Source organism: Thunnus albacares, chromosome 17 (genome assembly GCF_914725855.1).
Source record: "Thunnus albacares chromosome 17, fThuAlb1.1, whole genome shotgun sequence".
NCBI classification, from domain to species: domain Eukaryota; kingdom Metazoa; phylum Chordata; class Actinopteri; order Scombriformes; family Scombridae; genus Thunnus; species Thunnus albacares.
Window position 1 is genome coordinate 12,167,823 of NC_058122.1, and position 20,006 is coordinate 12,187,828.

The 20,006-nt window shown below is 36.2% G+C and overlaps 3 gene segments (V, D, J or C); all 3 read left to right on the forward strand.

The window, feature by feature from the left end:
- The first annotated feature begins 9,062 nt into the window (after positions 1-9,062).
- On the forward strand, positions 9,063-9,518 carry LOC122966542. The segment is given in 2 exon segments: positions 9,063-9,111; positions 9,195-9,518. Coding segments are annotated over 2 exon segments (366 nt in total).
- Positions 9,519-10,386: 868 nt separating this feature from the next.
- LOC122966913 lies at positions 10,387-10,719 on the forward strand. The segment is given in 1 exon segment: positions 10,387-10,719. A coding segment is annotated over 1 exon segment (333 nt).
- A 1,182-nt stretch (positions 10,720-11,901) lies between these two features.
- LOC122966915 lies at positions 11,902-12,349 on the forward strand. The segment is given in 2 exon segments: positions 11,902-11,950; positions 12,039-12,349. Coding segments are annotated over 2 exon segments (360 nt in total).
- The last annotated feature ends 7,657 nt before the right edge of the window (positions 12,350-20,006 follow it).

Sequence of the window (20,006 nt, forward strand, 5' to 3'; positions counted from 1 at the left end):
TTGAATTTTTAGATATTGTTTGAAATAATAACATTTTCTTCCAGGCTGTAAAAGTATGTAATAAGTTGTGTAATTCAGCAATTACACATCTGAGTGATCAAATTAATAAGTGGAGTTCAACAGGGGTCCATTCTCCGAAAGCTCCCACTAGCCCAGTTTATGGAAAGCAACAACATATTCTAAGCTAGTTATGTGGATGACAAAGGATGTCATCAAGTGACTGTGGTGAGTATAGTCACTAAATAAGTGCATTGAACAAATTAATATTTGGATGTGCCAAAATATGTTTCAGTTAAACAAAAATAACACTAAGATACAAAACCAGCCTACAGTCACCTTAAAGGAATAATTAGACATTTTGGGAAATATACTTATTTTCGATCTTGTTGAGAGTTAAATGTGAAGATCAATTCAACTCTCATACGTATTCATATCCAAATAAATTCCCTTGCTTATAATAGTATAAGTGGTCAGGACACAAATCAGGATTTTGATTACTTGCGACATAATAGTCCATCATTCTTTTATAGCCAGTCAGTATCCTTCTTTATGCAAAAACGTCCTCACAGTCTGCTATAAACACTTGATATCGTGCTGTCAGTTGCAGCAGAAGAAGAGAAGCTCCCCTCAGACCACTAATGATTTCAACACCAGTTCACTGTTACAATAGCAAGAAACAGTCTTTGAACACATTTAACTGTGAAAAAAGTAAAACAAAAATAACATGACTTATGATGTATAATTATAATAATATAAAATTCTACAGAGGAGGCATTTACCAAAAAGTGTTCTCTCTTCCTGACTCACAATATTTATATTTCAAGTGGTGAATTTTTTGCAGCATTATTTCAGTGGACAACTACACTTTAAAAACTCTTCATCTAACAAGAAATGAAACATAAATGATCTGTCTTTATGTCATTTTTAGTCTTAGTTTGTGGCTCCACATAAATTACTTTTGTCAGTCTGGACTAACAATGAGAGGAAGGACTGAACAGGACAAGAAATGTAACATTTTCTCCTTTTACTCGTGAGAATACAAGAGCTTTACAGAACACTTTCACAGTCTTTGGTACGATCTGTCTCCAGTATAGATGCAAACATTACAGGTGACCTCAGTAGATCAAAATATTAGCAAACTGTAAATAAGTTAAATAGGCTGTGGTATTAAAATAAAATAAAGTTATATAAAATTGACAGTAGTGTTTCTATTTTCTTGCTCTGCACTATTATTAATGATTATAAATTAAACAGGTTGTTTGATGTCTTAGTCCTCTGCATATTGTAGATTAATGTTCACCATTTTTAAAAATGGTTCATCAGATTTTAGATGTCCTTTCTTGTAGGCAGCCATTGGTTTTTGTTCATGTTTATGAAAATCATTTTAATTTTCTGAGGTGAGATTCATCTCATGTTTTAGCAAAGTTAGGATTTTGTGTCATGATAATTCAGTTGCGAGTGTGTTAAAAATATGTATTTGTTGAGTGATACTCTGATATCCAACAACACGAGATGGTTGCAACTCAAACTTCGAACACAAAATTCAACTTTTGAAGACAATTCTGATTCAGTAGAAGTTTCAAATGTAGATTGCCTAATTCAAAATTAATTTAGCTTGTGTTGAAATTATTACATTTTGTTTTGCACAGCAAAGAAAAGGCCAAATTCTATCCTCCCTGTGAGGACGAGTCAATTCAAAACTTGGTTGACTTCCAACTTCACTGATCCAACTGCAAAGAAAATGTCAAATTATTTAGTTTCTACTGCGACTTTTGTTTTATGCAACGTAAAAGAGTATTGCATATTTAAAAAACTTCAATGCAGTTCTCTGCTTGCTGTGAGGAGGAGTTAATGCAAAACCTTGATGTCTTCCACCTCTGCTTATCTGACTGCAGAGAGGATGACAGAGAACAGTGGACACACGGTTTAACATGATGGACTATAGGACAGGACTGCTGCTTTTAACTATCTGCTGGGCAGGTGAAGATCTTCACATATCTTGAGTTGAAGTTGTTGTTAAAAAGTTACCAGCTTAAAGAAACTGATTATTTTCCTTTTTCTGTCTTGACAGGTGTTGATGGTCAGGCTCTTCTCTCTATGGTATGGCCTGGATCAGACAGGCTCCTGGAAAAGGACTGGAGTGGATTGCAACTATCAGTAATGATGGTAGTAGCTACATCTTCTACTCTCAGTCAGTTCAAGGCCGGTTCACCATCTCCAGAGACAACAGCAGAGAGCAGCTGTATCTCCAGATGAACAGTCTGAAAACTGAAGATTCTGCTGTTTATTATTGTGCTCGAGACTCACAGTGACTGAGTTGGTTGAGCAGCTGTACAAAATCCTACAATACTCATCAACATTGGGCTGAAAAACTCCAACTATCTCATATGGTTAATCACTCATTACCTATTGGGTTTTTAAAGAGAGAATCCTAACAACAGTTCTTCAGAAAGATTTTAATTCTCTTCTTACCTAAAGCAACATTTTTTTTTACATGAATTTCAGTATCTGAGGCTCTGAATGTCTGTGGCTTCAAACATTTGCAACACTGATACAACAAAAAAGTATTTTATGTGAAACTCCAAACCTCCACACAGCTGCAGAATACTTGGCAAATGATGAATTTACATATACAGTAACAAATGTTTAATTAAAATTACAGATACATATCCTTTTCCATGTGAGACTATTTATAACTTTCAATTCATTCACAGTAGACTCACCAAAGACAGATTTTGATAACTATTTATTAATGTTTTTTGTGGATGATAATGTGTTTTTATCCATTATTACACAAAATCTTATCCATGCAACACTCAGTATTAGACTTAAATCAGTTTATCTACAATAATACATGAATAAATGGTAATTCATTTTAAATAAAATCATAGCACCATTTTAAGTTCACTAAATCAACAATATATAATAGTACACACTATATATTCAGTCTGGAGACTTGATAAGAAAGACTGAACTCTTCACCTCAAAGTGAAGTGAATAGAAGTAACAAGAAAAAGATAATTATTTATTCAACATCAACCATGTTCTCTGTAGCTCTGATGCTGCTGCTGGCAGCTGGATCCTGTGAGGAGCTTTCAGTGGATTCACACTAATAAACACATTAGAAACACTGAATAGTCAGATGAATGATGGAGATAATGTTGATTTCTCTTTCCACAGGTGTGTACAGTATTGATCTCATCCAGCCAGACTCAATGGTTGTGCAGCCTGGACAGTCTTTGACCATCACCTGTCAGGTCTCTGGTTATTCTCTGACTGATAACAGCTGTGCAACAGGTTGGATCAGACAGCCTGAAGGAAAACCAATGGACTGGATTTTGCATCGGTGGAGAGGAGGTGACTTTTACCAAAATAATGCTCTGAAGAACAAATTCCTCTATCACACACACACTTCTACTAGTTCAGTGACATTAACAGGACAGAATCTGATCTGCAGCCTGAGGACACAGCTGTTTATTACTGCGTACGTATAAACTCCACAGTGATACAAACCACCAACAGACCTGCACAAATACCCAGCAACCAAGTAACCCAACCACAAATTTTCTATATTTATCACTGATACTTGAGTTCAATTTAACATGTACCATACAAACAGTCTTTCTTTCTATTTTTGGGTCTATAACAAAACTTCAAAAAGTATATATAAATAAGTGCTCAAGTCTCTGGATATTATATTGTAAGAGGAAGCACAAGTTATATTGAAAAAAAAGCAAACTTAACTTAAACTATAACAGACTGCCAGCAAATGAGCCACTCCCTCCCCATGATACTCTGATGCAAATCTTCAGTGTGTGCAGTGTACTTCTGTCCTGCTGACTGGTCTCGTTGTTCTTGTGGAGCATCAGAAGTCACATCTCCAGCCTCAGGATGATGAACACACTCACTCTTCTGCTGGTTGCTCTCTCTCTGTCCTGTGAGTTCTCCTGCTTCTTGTTGTTTTATCTTTTATCAGACAACATCAATTGATGGCCAGTCAGTGATACCAGAAAACTTCCCAGATGACTGTTTGTCTCATTTTCTTCTGTGGTTCATCTCTCCTTTTATCTCATCAGGTTGTACAGGTCAGAGTATGGAGTCCATTCCTTCCAATTCAGTAGTGAAAAAGCCTGGAGAGACTCTCAGTCTCTCCTGCAGGGGATCTGGCTTCACATTTACCTGCTGTGTTATGTCCTGGATGAGACAACCTGCAGGAAAAAGTCTGGAATGGATGGGGAGCGGCTACTCTGATGCCAGTAAAAATACTTATGCTAGCAGTTTGAGAGGACGTGTAGAAATCAGCAGAGATGATAGCAACAGCATGGTCCATCTGAGACTGTCTAACTTAAAGCCAGAGGACTCTGCTGTGTATTACTGTGCCAGAGACACACACTGGTTAAATTAAGCAGAGAGGCTTTACAAAAACCTAAAACACCTGCAGGGGGCAGCAGGAGACCCAAAATATGATGCCAGTGAGAACAGAATGACAATGACACCAAACAAACACACAAACACAGAGAAACACTTCCTGCTTGTTAGGGATTTTTCAACAATGTCACGGTCAATAACAGACAGTGTTTTCATTTTATTGAGACTGCTGATGTTTACATCATGATGTCTTTCTCTAATTTTTAAAACCTGCAAAGAACAAAAAGATGATAATTTTAGATAGAGTTTTAAATAATAATCACATTCTTTTACAGTCTGTCAAAGTATTTAATAAGTTGTGTCATTCAGTAATTACACATTTTGAGCAATCAAAAATAACAAGTGGAGTTTCCCATGGGTCTATTCTCAGACCTCTACATGCTCCCATGCTCCGTTAACAGCTATTACACAGCTTGGATCAGACAACCTGCAGGGAAAAGACTGAGTGGATTGGAATCAGAGTCAGATACACATCATACTACAAAGATTTACAAAAGAACAAGTTCAGTATTGACTTAGACTCTTCCAGCAACAGAGTGACTCTAAACGGACAGAATGTGCAGCCTGAAGACACTGCTGTGTATTACTGTGCCAGAGACCCACAATAACACAAACCATCAGCTGACCTGAACAAAAACCCCTCAGTGCCTGAACACTTGTAACATGAAGCCACCAGAGGAGGAGTCCTCAGACCACTAATGATTTCAACACCATTTCACTGAGGGAAAAAACGTCTACTCTAATCTACTGTATGTTAAATATGTGGAAATAATATATATTCTATGTTCTAATAGTAGGGATTTATGATTTATGATTAATGCCAAACTCATAACTTACTAAGTCTGTGAGAAAATATAATGTAATTCAGATAATTCAGTTTGCATAAAGTGCAAAAAAATAACAGAAATCCTACATTCATTTTCAGGACATGAATTAATAGTTACTTATTATTACAATAATACCTTGTGTATGATAAAGTGATATACTTGCAGCCCTGATAAAAACATTGAAGGGTTAAAATAATTTAGTTTATTTGAAGGTAGAAAAAAACATGATAACAGAAGAATTGAGACTGAAAGTAAATCACTTAAACAAAGAAAAATATGCAAAAATTCTTGGTTGAATCACCAGTATTAGCTGTATTATGACATAATAATTTCCAAAATATTTAATGGAATAACATTAGAATGATTATAATGACAACTGTTGCGGCTCTATGTGCTCCTTGTGCTGTTTGTCCTTTTTCCTCTCCTGTGTATTGCTCCACCCAGATCAAGTTAACACAATAACGTTTTATTCAGTGTTGTTCATTGATTCATCATTTAGCAGACTTACATTTTCTTAATGATGAAAAAGTGGAATCTGACTGTGTATCAGGCTGAAGCTACATTACATTTTAAATATATTTGTTCAGCTTTACTCTGTAAGAGGGAGGAGACAGAGAGAAACTCAGGGTTTGTTGAAGAAAACCTGCCAGCGAGCAGGTTTTCAGTTGCCATGGCAACTGACCCCAAGTTTAAGTTAGCTCTCATTCTGGAACTGAAAACCCAGAGTTTCCCTCATCTCAGGGTAAACGAACTCAGAGTTTTCACTAAAACGGGCTGCTGGCCGGAGAAAAATAATAATAATAATAACAATAATAACAAAAATAATGATAAAAGGAAGACAAACAGTGCAACACTATTTAAATTAACCAGAAGTCATTTTTAAATTTTAATGAAGACAGTTTTAGCTTTAGGTGCTAACAGCTGCTAACAGCAGCACTGACCTGCTGGAGGAAATGTCTCTGTGTCTGCGTGAGGGAGGAAGAGCTGCTGGCAGCCACAAAAATAACAGAAATCCTCTTCGCATTTTGTCCTGTGGCTCTTTAACTCTCCAGCTGTCTGTTCCTGCAGTTATCAGCTGATAAAATCTTATTTCAAAACATTAAACTTCTGCTTCGTTACACCACGATTTAACTTTTTGAAACAAGATAAGCATACATTGCTTGTTCCATAACAGATCTTCATTGAAACCATTTCTCAGAGAAGACAGTTTCTAAACAGCAAACAACATTTTTGTGGTTAAATGGGTTTTCTAATTATCTAACATGAGATGTACAAGTCCGAAGGCAGATGAGAAACCTTTCTTGCAGGAGTTTGGAGTGGGGTTAAAACTACAGTACAGTAAGCGTGGAGTACTGGAAAGACTAAAGCTGTACACTCGCTGAACTGTCCACATTTTTGACTGTTTTGTTTTCTCTTCTTAAATGTCATAGAAAAGATCGCTTTCATATGACGGATAAGCCAGCAGACATTTTCTTCCTAACTACAGCAATTGTTTTGTTTGTTTGTTTGTTTGTTTGTTTTCTTTTTTGCATGTGGTCACACAAGGTTTCTGTTTCTAAGTATTTAATTTCCTTTAGAGGCTCCAGGTTTCTCTGTATGTCTGTAGATTCAAACATCTGCAATATACAAACACTAAAACCCATAAAAAGTCGGTATAAATCCAGGTCATCAAGCAGCTGCAGCAAACTTCAGCATTCATACCATTTAAATTATTTTGATTACAAATAAATGTAATATCTTTTTCATCATCTTAGAATGTCTAAATTAGATTGTTTTAAATGTTAACAATAATTACAAAATCAACAGAATCAAAGCTGTTGTGTAACTCATTTGATTCAATTAAATTTTAGCAGAACGAATCTGATAACTTTACTATAACTAACTTTATTCAGCAGTAATTTGTTGTCTTGGAGGAATAGACGTCTTAAATGACTATTTCCTAATGGTTAAACTGTTTCAATGCTGTTTTATTTTGTGTTGTTTTCTATCTGTTAAATTTGACTTCCCAGATAGCATACATAAGTGGGCCATTTCGGGCAATGATGCGTCACTGCTGGCCTTCTTCTGGCCCGGACAAAATGGATGTGAGCCTGAAATGGCCCACATGTAAAATAGCAAATATGGCCCAAATATCCCAAATCAAATGTGGGCCTTTTTTGGAAAAAGATGTGGTGCTCTCAGGTATGTGTACTCTAGATGTGGGCCAGTTCTGGTTTATCTAGTTTGTTCTTGATTGACATAGGGCTTGCTTGTGGCCCAGGGAAACAGGAACTCAAGTGCCATCATTCCATGTGGTATGTGGGCCGGATCTAGGCCACAGCAATTTTGATATCTGGGTTAACGGTACGGCAGTGATGTAGGAGGAGTAACTATAAACAAATTCTCACTGGGGTCCAGTTCACATTATATTTAAAGAGATTTCATGGATTTGAAAACATACTAAACACACTGTTAACATGGCTTATAGAAAGCTGACCCTCTTGGTATTTGCTCTGTTTGTTTCAACTGCTGTTGAAGGTCAGACCATAACAGAGTCTGAACCAGCAGTTAAAAAACCTGAAGAATCCCACAGACTCACATGCACAACATCTGGGTTTGACTTTGGAAGCTCAGTGTGGATCAGACAGACTCCTGGAAAAGGACTGGAGAGGATCACTTTGGTACACACATCCAGTACTCCTATCCTTTACTCCCAGTCAGTCCAGGGTAGATTCAGAGTCATACAAAAACGACTTCCCCTATTTATCGCTATTAATACAGACACAATGTTTGTCTGTATCACTTTTATTACAACAGTGATTTTAATGAATTTGTTTGAATTTGTTTTTTTTGTTTTGTTTTGTTCCCCCCCCCCCCCCCCCCCCCCCCCCCCCCCCCCCCCCCCCCGAGCAAGAATCCCCTCTAATGTAATAAATATACATATATATATATACATTTTTATATGCATACATTCCAGCAGTTAAAAAAAAAAAAAAAAAAAAAAAAAAATTAATTTAAAAAATATATTTGGGTACAAATAAAACAATTAAATGCCAAAAGAGAAATGCATTATTTGAAACACTTGACATGTTTCATTTAATACAGAGACTGGAATTGATTGAATGAGTGATAAAGTTGCTATCATTAAAAAACTATTTTGATTGGTGAAGAGTATTTAGATATTTAATCTGGAATCAAGGCCTTGACAAGATGCTGTGGAATAATGATAAATAAACATAAAAAAAAATCTGACATCCATTAATTCAGAGCTCGCTGCAAAAGGCTGCAAATATTTTACTGCAGTGTGCCTGGTTATTTTTTCTGTTGTGTGCTGTGTTTTTGCAGTGTTTATTATTGGGATCTTTTCTTACGCACAGTGTTGTTGTTATCATTTTTTACAACAAAACAGAAGGCCACATTCTACACAAAACTCAACTTCCAAGGAGACAGACTGAAAAACAAAACATAATTAATAATATTGCACAAATCTAATTAACTAGGCTATTTTATATTTTAAATTTACATTTTTTTTATTTTTTATATTTTAAATCTACAATATATATTGTAGTTTCAACACACAGCATGGCTTTCTGTGTGCTGAAATTACAATGAGAGCCAAATCCAAACCAGTTCTCTGCATGAATCATTTGGCTGGAAGCACAAAAACAGTTTATATTGTAATTTTAACAGCCAACCAAAATGCTGGCCAAGTCCAGTCTAGTTGTTTCCTCCCTGTGAGGAGGAGTCAATGCAAAACCTTGATGTCTTACACCTCTACTTATCTGACTGCAGAGAGGATGACAGAGAACAGTGGACACACAGTTTAACATGATGGACTATAGGACAGGATTGCTGCTTTTAACTATCTGCTGGGCAGGTGAAAATATTTACTGATCTTAAGTTGAAGTCATCTTCAAAAAGTTAAAAACTTATATAACAGCTTTCTTTTTGTCTTGACAGGTGTTGATGGTCAGACTCTGACAGAATCTGAACCAGCCGTTAAAAAACCTGGAGAATCCCACAAACTGACCTGTACAACATCTGGATTCACATTCAGTAGCTACGGCATGAACTGGGTCAGACAGGCTCCTGGAAAAGGACTGGAGTGGATTGCTTATATCAGCAGTGGTGGTGGTAGTAGCAAATCCTACTCTCAGTCAGTTCAAGGCCGGTTCACCATCTCCAGAGACGACAGCAGAGAGCAGCTGTATCTGCAGATGAACAGTCTGAAGACTGAAGATTCTGCTGTTTATTATTGTGCTCGACACTCACAGTGACTGGAGTTGGTTGGGCAGCTGTACAAAATCCTACAGTACTCTGAAAAACTCCAACTATCTCATTTGATTAATGTCTTCATTTTAAGTAGTAGTTTTGTTGGGCCTTAAAGATACATTTTCCAAGAGAAAAAATATTTTTAAAAATAGAAGTATATCGCTTTGATATTTAAATCATATTATTAAACACCTAAGAGATTACAATCCATTGCAAGTTTTTGAACTCAGTATTTGCATAAGAAACATTTGAGTGTGTTTTACACCCTTAACTTAAATACCAAACCACCGACAGAACTGCACAAATACCCAGTTATTCATGTGACTGAAACACATACAAACATGTTTTAAATAGGAACATTAATAAAGATAGTACTCTCTGCTTAGTTGATAACAATTTGTATTTATGGAATTCACAGAACCTCTATATCTATGAAAGCAGGAACATATACACATAAAGTGTGAAGATTTCCTTTGTTATTTGGCCAAACTGAAATATAGCTGTAACTTGCTACACTATGAATTAAAGATTGTCAATGTTGAACCTAAAAGTTTTGTTCAGCTCAGAAATTAGCTGACAGGACTTTCCTTATGAAAATGTATCTGTGTTTCATATTTCCTTTTTAAACCTGTAGAGGGAGGTCTATGCAAACTCTTCCTTCCTTATAAACAGATAATCAGTAACTATCATAGTTTGCAGCAGAACAACTGGGGAAATTTTATACATCTGAACAGAGAGAACTGAACCACAGTGTTTATTACAGAATGAAAATTACAATTGCCTGGGGTTTATTGTTTGTAGTTACTATTCATGATAAGAAAACCAATTCTTTTACTTCTTTTTTAAATGTTCAACATGTGATTTTCAAGTTTGATGGATGATGATCTTCATTTCTTTGTTTACAGGAGTTCAGAGTGAGATCAAACTGGACCAGTCTCCCTCTGAGGTGAAAAGACCTGGAGAGACAGTGAAGATGTCATGTGTCATATCTGGATTTGACATGACAGACTACTTTATTCACTGGATAAGACAGAGACCAGGCAAAGCTCTGGAGTGGATTGAGAGGATGAACACAGGCAGAAACTCTGCTATCTATGCCAGCTCCTTTCAAAGCTGTTTCATCATGACTGAAAATGTGTCCAGCAGCAATCAGTACCTTGAGATCAAGAGCCTGACAGCAGAAGATTCTGCTGTTTACTTCTGTGCTCGATAAAACCCAGTGACTGAAGACAGTGAAGCAGCTGCACAAAAACCTCCACAAACAACAAGTAGCTACATATGATGACAGTGACATCTTGGTTTTCTGATGAGCTGCATGTTACAAAATCAATTTGGAAATATCGACAATAGATTTCTTTATATTTTAAACTTGTTGGTAGTTTTTATTCTCTTTCTGATCTTACATCATTCAAATAAATAGACTGAGTTCTTTCAACTGTCAAATTATAATTTAAATAACAAATCGATGGCCAAAGCACAAAACCTCCTATCTGCAGAATCTTCTGATTGGTGTATTTCACTTTGGATGATGAGAACAAGGAAGGCTGCTCATATTCAACACAACGCAGAGTCCCTGGCTGTGTAGAGAGGCTACAGCACGAGTGGGTTACACAATCACTGAACATTCATTCCCAGTGGACAAGGAAGCAAATATACTGAATTTAAGGAATTTCCCACTTAGGGAATTCTGACCCTGGTATACTACAATGTAGTAACTATTACATTTATTACATCTTTTTACAACTTAATTATATTTTTAATTTAATTTTAATTACTAACTTAATTTAGAGCATCGTTTTGTAGAACCTCTTCCAACTTGCACCAAGTGCGAGGCATTAATATCTAGTCGGTATTGTTAACACATGATATAATAATATAGTCCAAAAACAACGTATTATGTACTGGGTATCCTTAATAAATAGCATTCTGCAAGAAAACTAGTTCTTTTTACTTTTCTCAAAAAACTGCATTTTTGAGATAGGAGGTTTTGCTCTTCGGCCGTCAAAATGTCACATTAACAAGTACAAACTTCACATTTCATGAAAAAGGGGAAACAAGTTGAAAAACATTTGATCAGAGAGTGAACTTCATGGATCAGAGGTGACCTCAGTCCAAAATATATTCAGAGCACTGGTGGATGGTTTTACTTAGTCAGATGATAATAAAGCAGATTTCAAATGGCAGTATGTTGCTGATTAAAACAATAGATATTTATATTATTTTATGCTCTCATCTGCTGCCCATTATGCAAAAACATAATTTATAATGCATGAATCAAGCTGATTTGACTACAATCCCTCTGTGAGGAGGAGTCAATGCAAAACTCAGACATCTTCCACCTCTACTTATCTGACTGCAGAGAGGATGACAGAGAACAGTGGACACACAGTTTAACATGATGGACTATAGGACAGGACTGCTGCTTTTAACTATCTGCTGGGCAGGTGAAGATTGTCATAGATCTTAAATTGAATTTATTTCTAAAAGTGACCAGCTTCAAAAAATTGATTATTTTCTTTTTTGTCTTGACAGGTGTTGATGGTCAGACTCTAACAGAATCCGAACCAGCAGTTAAAAAACCTGGAGAATCCCACAAACTGACCTGTACAACCTCTGGATTGTCATTCAGCAGCTATGCTATGGCCTGGATCAGACAGGCTCCTGGAAAAGGACTGGAGTGGGTTGCAACTATCTATAGTGGTGGCAGCACAGACTACTCTCAGTCAGTTCAAGGCCGGTTCATCGTCTCTAGAGACAACAGCAGAGAGCAGCTGTATCTGCAGATGAACAGTCTGAAAACTGAAGATTCTGCTGTTTATTATTGTGCTCGAGACTCACAGTGACACAGGAGAGAGGAACGCCGTACAAAAACTCACCACATACACAGAATAAACTTCAGTTCAACAAATATTGACTAACTGATGAAGAATATGAAGAAAAGGTAGCTACAATTCGACAATTTTTGTCACTTTCATTTGGTCATACAAACTCCAACCACCAAAGATAAAGGCAAAATGTGATGATTATTATTAAAGAAAATATCACATCAATGCGTGAACTAACATATATATTTTTTCCTCTAAGCAACAGGATTTAGTTTTTGTGCATCATCGCACAGGTTTCAGTTATTGAGCAGCTGTTTATCTCCAGAGGCTCCACATCTGTGACTCCAAACATCTGCAGCACTGAAACCATTAAAAGTCTTTTATGCAAAAATAGCTTTTCATACTATTTACATCACATACTACTATAGAAAGAAAGTAAAACTATATTTAAATATATTTTCTTTTATTTTAGAATGGCTTTAACCTCCAATGTGTTTAATATAATATTAAGACTATAGTACAACAAGGCTATTGAATTTTAGAACAGCAATCTAGTGAATTCTTAATTTAAAATATCTCTAATAATAATACAAATACAAAATTTAAAAAATCACCTCAATCTGCAAACTGTGTAAAAAAAACTTGAAGCCTTCACCTTCAGTCTGCTTTATTACAATACAATTAAAATTACCAGAATTAGGAAAGAAGTTCAGCTTCAATACCAAGTTCTCTGTAGTTCTGATACTGCTGCTGGCAGTTGTTTGTTTTTCCTACAATACAAACCTGATCATTGCTTCAGATCTTCATGTTGGTTCCTACTAGTGGTTCCAAAATCTCACCTTGTCATAAGAGTGACTGAGCCTTTGCTCTACTCACCCCTCAGCTGCCTGATCTCAACCAGCGAGTTTCACATCTTCTCCAAACTGTCATTTATTGTATGTTTTTAATACATCTCATTTAATCTCTTAGATATTTCTAATTTTATCCAATTATGTAACTTTATGTTACTCTATTATTAAGAAATTACCATTTAAAAATATATATATTCAATTTTTAGATTTCCAATCAGTCATTGATTTCAGGTTATGTGCATGTACAGTATGAAAATTGCATTGTAGACATTCTTTCAGATGGTAAACAGCGTATCATATCTCCTGATGTTATTTTTTGTCAAAGTTGAGATTTTGAGTAATGATATTACAAGCAGAAACTATTTCAGGTGTTTGTCTTTTTGTTGATGATGGGGTGGATGACAGAATTGCTGCTTTTAATGATCTTCTGGGCAGGTGAAAAAGAAACAGATGTCTCATCTCCCTGCTTGAAATCGAGAGACCTGGACCTGCAGCTCTGAACCCAGTCCCAGAGCGACGAGCAGCACTAGGGCGATGAGACGGGTCAGTATCTGACGCATCTGATGCACTGTTCAGTTCCCCCACAGTACAGGCAACAGTCCAATGATCGCACGTTGCTTATCATCCTGCTGTCTGTTGATATTCCCGTCACTCCCTATCCATCAGCATCCCACTGCTCTCACGTTGCAGGCCTCCAAGCTTTTTGTTTTGTCTTCCTGGTGGAGGACTCCGGTTGTGAACAATGAGTGCAATATTCAAGCATTACAATAATGTACTTTCATCTGTAATAAAGTGTTTTGTTTTGTTTTTTCATGCAAGTGACAAACATAGAGAGATAGATTTGTCAGACATGGATGAAAATGGTGGATATATTTGAAATAAGAAAAGAAGAGTGATGCTTCAATTCAGCTGATTTGTTGAACTTAAATAAAGCTTTGTAGCTCACAAATATTGAAGCTCAGAAATTCACTTTATCTTTTTTTCTAGTTGTTGTATGTGATATTGTATCCCACATTGATGGGCAATCAGTGAAAAAAATGAACAGAATTATACAATCAAATTAAACTATAACAGACTGCCAGTGAATGAGCCACTCCTTCCCCATGATACTCTGATGCAAATCTTCAGTGTGTGCAGTGTACTTCTGTCCTGCTGACTGGTCTTGTTGTTCTTGTGGAGCATCAGAGGTGACATCTCCAGCCTCAGGATGATGAACACACTCATTCTTCTGCTGGTTGCTCTCTCTCTGTCCTGTGAGTTATCCTGCCTCTTGTTGTTTTATCTTTTATCAGACAACATCAATTGATGGTCAGTCAGTGATACCAGAAAACTTCCCAGATGACTGTTTGTCTCACTTTCTTCTGTGGTTCATCTCTCCTTTCATCTCATCAGGTTGTACAGGTCAGAGTATGGAGTCCATTCCTTCCAATTCAGTAGTGAAAAAGCCTGGTGAGACTCTCAGTCTCTCCTGCAGGGGATCTGGCTTCACATTTAGCTGCTGTGTTATGCTCCGGATCAGACAACCTGCAGGAAAAGAACTGGAAATGATAGGAATTGTTTTTTCCGCTGCCAGTAAAAACACTTATGCTAGCAGTTTGAGTGGACGTGTAGAAATCAGCAGATGATAGCAACAGCATGGTTCATCTGAGACTGTCTAACTTAAAGCCAGAAGACTCTGCTGTGTATTACTGTGCAAAAGAAAACACACACTGGTTTAAGTAAGCTGGGGCCCTTTACAAAAACATCCAACTTTTTGTTTTTACAAACACCTGCAGGGGGCAATAGGAGATCAGATATATAATGACATGAACACCAGTATGACAGTGCACCTTAGCACACACACACACACACACACATAAAGACAATGTGATTGTAATAACCAATGATCTGTTTACATTTCTGTAGGTGCTGAGGGTCAAACACTGACTGAGTCTGAATCAGTGGTTAAAAGGCCTGGAGAATCTCACAGACTGACCTGCACATATTCAGGGTTAAATGCTCATTACTGGAATATTGGGTCAAACAGGCTGCTGGAAAATGACTGGAGTGGGTTGCTACTATCAGTGATACCAGTAGCTACATCTACTACTCTCAGTCAGTTAAAGACCTGTTTATTATTGTGCTCGAGATGCACAGTGTTTGAGTTGGTTGAGCAGCTGTACAAAATTCTACAGTACTCATCAGACCCCCTTTATCTCACATGATTAATGTCCTTCAATTCAGTTAGTTCAAGAAATGTCGTTCTTTCCCACCAAAACATCTATTTTGGAACCATAGATATTTTATTTGCTTTTTAAAGGAAAGTTTTGTGAGAGAGGATACTTTTTAACAATATTTCCAAACAAGGATTTTAATTTTCTCCTTACTTATAAAGCACCTTTTGTTTTTAGTTTTTTTTTTACATGAATTTGAGTATGTGAGCAGCTCTCTAGAGACTCCAAGTTTCACTGAATGTCTGTGGCTTCAAACATCTGCAACACTGAAACCAATTAAAGTATCTTATGTAAAACTCCAAACCTCCGCACAGCTGCAGAAAACTCGTACTGTTACATGATTTTGTTGTCACTTCACATTTTTTTGGAAAATGATTGATTTACGTATACAAGTAAAGAAATATATACAGTATTTTTTTTTAAAAAAGTAGACACCAAAAGTAGATATAACCTTTTAACAATTTCAGTCTATTTTTAATTTACAATTCATAACGTTGACCAAAGACTGTGAAATCTAATGTTTCTTTTGTTTTGCTTTTTTGTTTGTTTGTTTGTTGTTGGATGATATTTAATTTATTATTACACAAATTTAACTATTGTAATATCTTATCCTTGACCCATGCAATATTAGACTACAATTTGTTTTTCTACATTAATACATTAATAGATGGCAAACTATTTTAAATGTCATTTTAAACAAAATCATAGCACCATTATAAGTTCACTAAATTAACAATATATCATGTTTAAGTATATATTCAGTCTGGAAACTTATGAGGAAAGACTGAATGTTTCACCTCAAAGTAATAAACAGAAGTAACAAGAAATATACAATTGTTTATTCAACAATATGCAAATAAATGTGACTCATACGGAAGTGAAGTGTGTGTCTGTGTGTCAGTGAGAGGACAGAAGAGCTTAGTCTCTGACAGAGAAGTTGTTTGGTGTTTAAATGTGTTTGACTTTAAACCTACTTCATCTTGACTCTTCTTCACTACAAAGATTTCATTAAACATTTTTATCAGTATTTCATGATACTAGAGCTTACTAAAAAACAATTTCCTGTTTTATGCAAAGGTGAAGTAAAATAAATAGTATGCTCATCCATTCAAAGAACCATAAACAGTGTGCAAAAAATATTCTTTGTAATTTTGCCAAGAAATAAAAAATAAAACTGTCAACTACCTCATCAAGATTTAAGACTATTACTCCAGAAGATAAACATTTCATTCCTCTACTCAAATAATAATGAAATTATTAAATTTTAGACAAGTTTTTCATACGGTCAGAATAATATCTTGAAAGATTCAATATTCAAAGGTTTTATTTATCACATGCTCATACAATATGTGCAGTGAAACATAGGGTGGCATACTCCTGAGGCTGTGCTAGAACTGCTAGTGTGTAATAAAGGATGCTCATTAGAATAAGAAAAAAATATAAAGCATAAAAATTCAAAGATAGACAGAATTAGAACATGCAAATGTGCAGCGAAGTGCAAAAGATTAACAAGCACAATGTGCGAGAAGAGGCCAAGGATATACAGGGGTCTGAACAAGGACAGAAACTTTTCTGCTTGAATACTCTGTTCAACCTTTTTTTATATCCTCCCCTTCTCCTGTAGAAATAAACTATTTATGTTTAACTCAGTGGACTAGTAAGAATAAATTGCATGTATTATGGTTTTATGCTCATGAAACAGAGCTGTGATACTAAAACGTTCCATTTTAAACCTGTAGAGGGAGGTCTATGCAAACTGCAAAAACCTCCACAGACAACAAGATGACGTTGTCATCAATAAGATGATGTTGTTTTCTTATCAGCTGGATGAAGCAAAAGATCTTACATCACTCACAGTGATAATTCTTTCAACTGTAAAAGTATAATTTAAATTACCAATGTCACATTCACAAGTAAGAACTATACATCATATGAAATTAGTTTAAAGGGGAAACAAGTTGAAAAACATTTGATCAGAGAGCTTCACGGATCAGATGATAATTAGACCGGTGAAATGTCTTCAGCCCAAAATATATTCAAAAAATTGGTAGATGGCCTTTTGCTCCTTGCCAGACAGATGAATGAATATCAGAATATTTAAAGGCCTATATTGTTGTTTTTACCCCTCACATACTTTACATTAGTGCCTATCATTTCATTAATTCAATTATCTGCTTGTGTAAGTACAGTATGAAAATATTTTTGTTTGGATGATAATACAGTTGTGAACAGTTTGCAGTGTGTTTTAGGAAACCCTGCATCTGTTAATTCAGAGTTGGCAACAAAATCTTGCAACATTTCATCTGTTATGTATGTGACTGGTTGATTTTTCTGTTGTGTTTGTGCTTCTAATTATTATTACTTTTATTTTCAGATCAAAAGTCTGATTTCAAAAGACATCATGCATGAATCATAACGCATTTGGCTGGAAGCACAAATACAGTTTATACTGTAATTTAAACAGCCAACCAAAATGCTGGCCAAGTCCAGTCTAGTTGTTTCCTCCCTGTGAGGAGGAGTCAATGCAAAACCTTGATGTCTTCCACCTCTACTTATCTGACTGCAGAGAGGATGACAGAGAACAGTGGACACACAGTTTAACATGATGGACTATAGGACAGGACTGTTGCTTTTAACTATCTGCTGGGCAGGTGAAGATTTTCACTGATCTTAAGCTGAAGTCATCTTCAAAAAGTTAAAAACATATAACAGTTTTCGTTTTGTCTTGACAGGTGTTGATGGTCAGACTCTGACAGAATCTGAACCAGCAGTTAAAAAGCCTGGAGAATCCCACAAACTGACCTGTACAACCTCTGGATTCAGATTTAGTGACTACAGCATGCACTGGATCAGACAGGCTCCTGGAAAAGGACTGGAGTGGGTTGCTTATATCGGTAGTAGTGGTAGCACATACTACTCTCAGTCAGTTCAAGGCCAGTTCACCATCTCCAGAGACAACAGCAGAGAGCAGCTGTATCTGCAGATGAACAGTCTGAAGACTGAAGATTCTGCTGTTTATTATTGTGCTCGACACTCACAGTGACTGAGTTGGTTGAGCAGCTATACAAAATCCCACAATACTCATCATCTTTGGGCTGATAGACTCTGAGAAAGAACTATATTTTTATTTAATCTTTTGTTGTTGATTTTGTTTTTTAATGAACTCATAACACAAAAGAGCAGAGGACAGAACAATTATGTTGCTAAAATCATTGTTCAGGTACATTAATATCTGTATCATAGTTGAAATCTAATGTAGGTCACAATATGAGAGTGAAAAATAATGTTGCAGTTCTTGCAAAAGAAGAACACTCGAGGGCAGTCACTATCGACTATCAACACTCAGGTCCACTTTTCTTGCTGATCTAAACTAAATGATGAACTGAGTTAAAGGTTTTCACATTCGTGAGCTGGCTTCAACACATCACAAATAAAACATTTTAACTGTTGGGTCAGCAGTGACTGCAGCTTCATCTGTTTAACTTTGTGCTTGTGAGACATAGTGATGAAAGCTGGATGAACCGCAATAAATAAAAGAAAATTTCTTGGCTCTTGGAGGAAAAACTAATCTTCTTCTCAAGTATCATTTCTCTCTCAGCAATAATCCACCTCACTAAGGTGACTGATCATTTTTATATGTTTGGTCTGACAGTACAGTTTGTACTGTATATGTGTCATCTAAACATCCAAATTCATGTTATACTAATAAACACATCACACATTTTTACTTCCACTTTCTCACAAATTAACAATTATGAAAAAATGACTAAGAAAAGAAAAAAGAACAATTGAACAACATCTATATTGTTGGTGTCTTAGTCTGTTTTTACTCTTCTGCTCACTGAACTTTACGCTTGATGTCTCTTACCTTTTAACACTGTGTCTCCAAAATCATGCCTGCACAATATATCCTTCACATCAGCCTTTGCAGTTGCAGACTCTGAGTTCCCATCATGACAGTTATACAAAGCTTCTCCCTTATTTCAGGTGAGTAAAGTCAGTATCCAGCAGAAGAAGAGAAAGGGAGCTTTGGATGACTGCTGGCTTCCTGTCATCTAAACTCTGTGTCTGTTTCAGCTGCTCAGGGTCAGTCCCTCACCTCCTCAGAGCCAGTGGTCAACAGACCTGGAGAGTCAATCACTCTGTAAAGTGGAAGGACTTCCTCTAGCTTGGCTGCACTGGATTCATCAGAGATCAGGGAAAGGACTGGAATGGATCGGATGCATTGATAGCAGAACTGGCACAATATTTGCTCAAAGTCTCCAAGGCCAATTTTCCATCACTGAGGATACTTCCTAAAATGTTTTGTACTTGGAGGTGAAGAGTCTGAAACCAGAAGACTTTGCTCTTTATTACTGCACACAAGAGCCACAGTGACACAGGAGACTACAAAGCTGTACAAAAACTGACTGAAAACACTAAGCACTGTATAAGAAGCACTGAAGCATGTCAGGGCTTTAAAATAAAATTCCCATTGAACGATAGCAAACAATAAAACATGAAACATTTAGTCCTCTTAAGGGGGCAGATCACTTTAAATGAGTCAGTAGATCTGATCAAACATTTCTGATTATTCACCAGCTGTTATACGACTGATCCAGGTTATTTAAG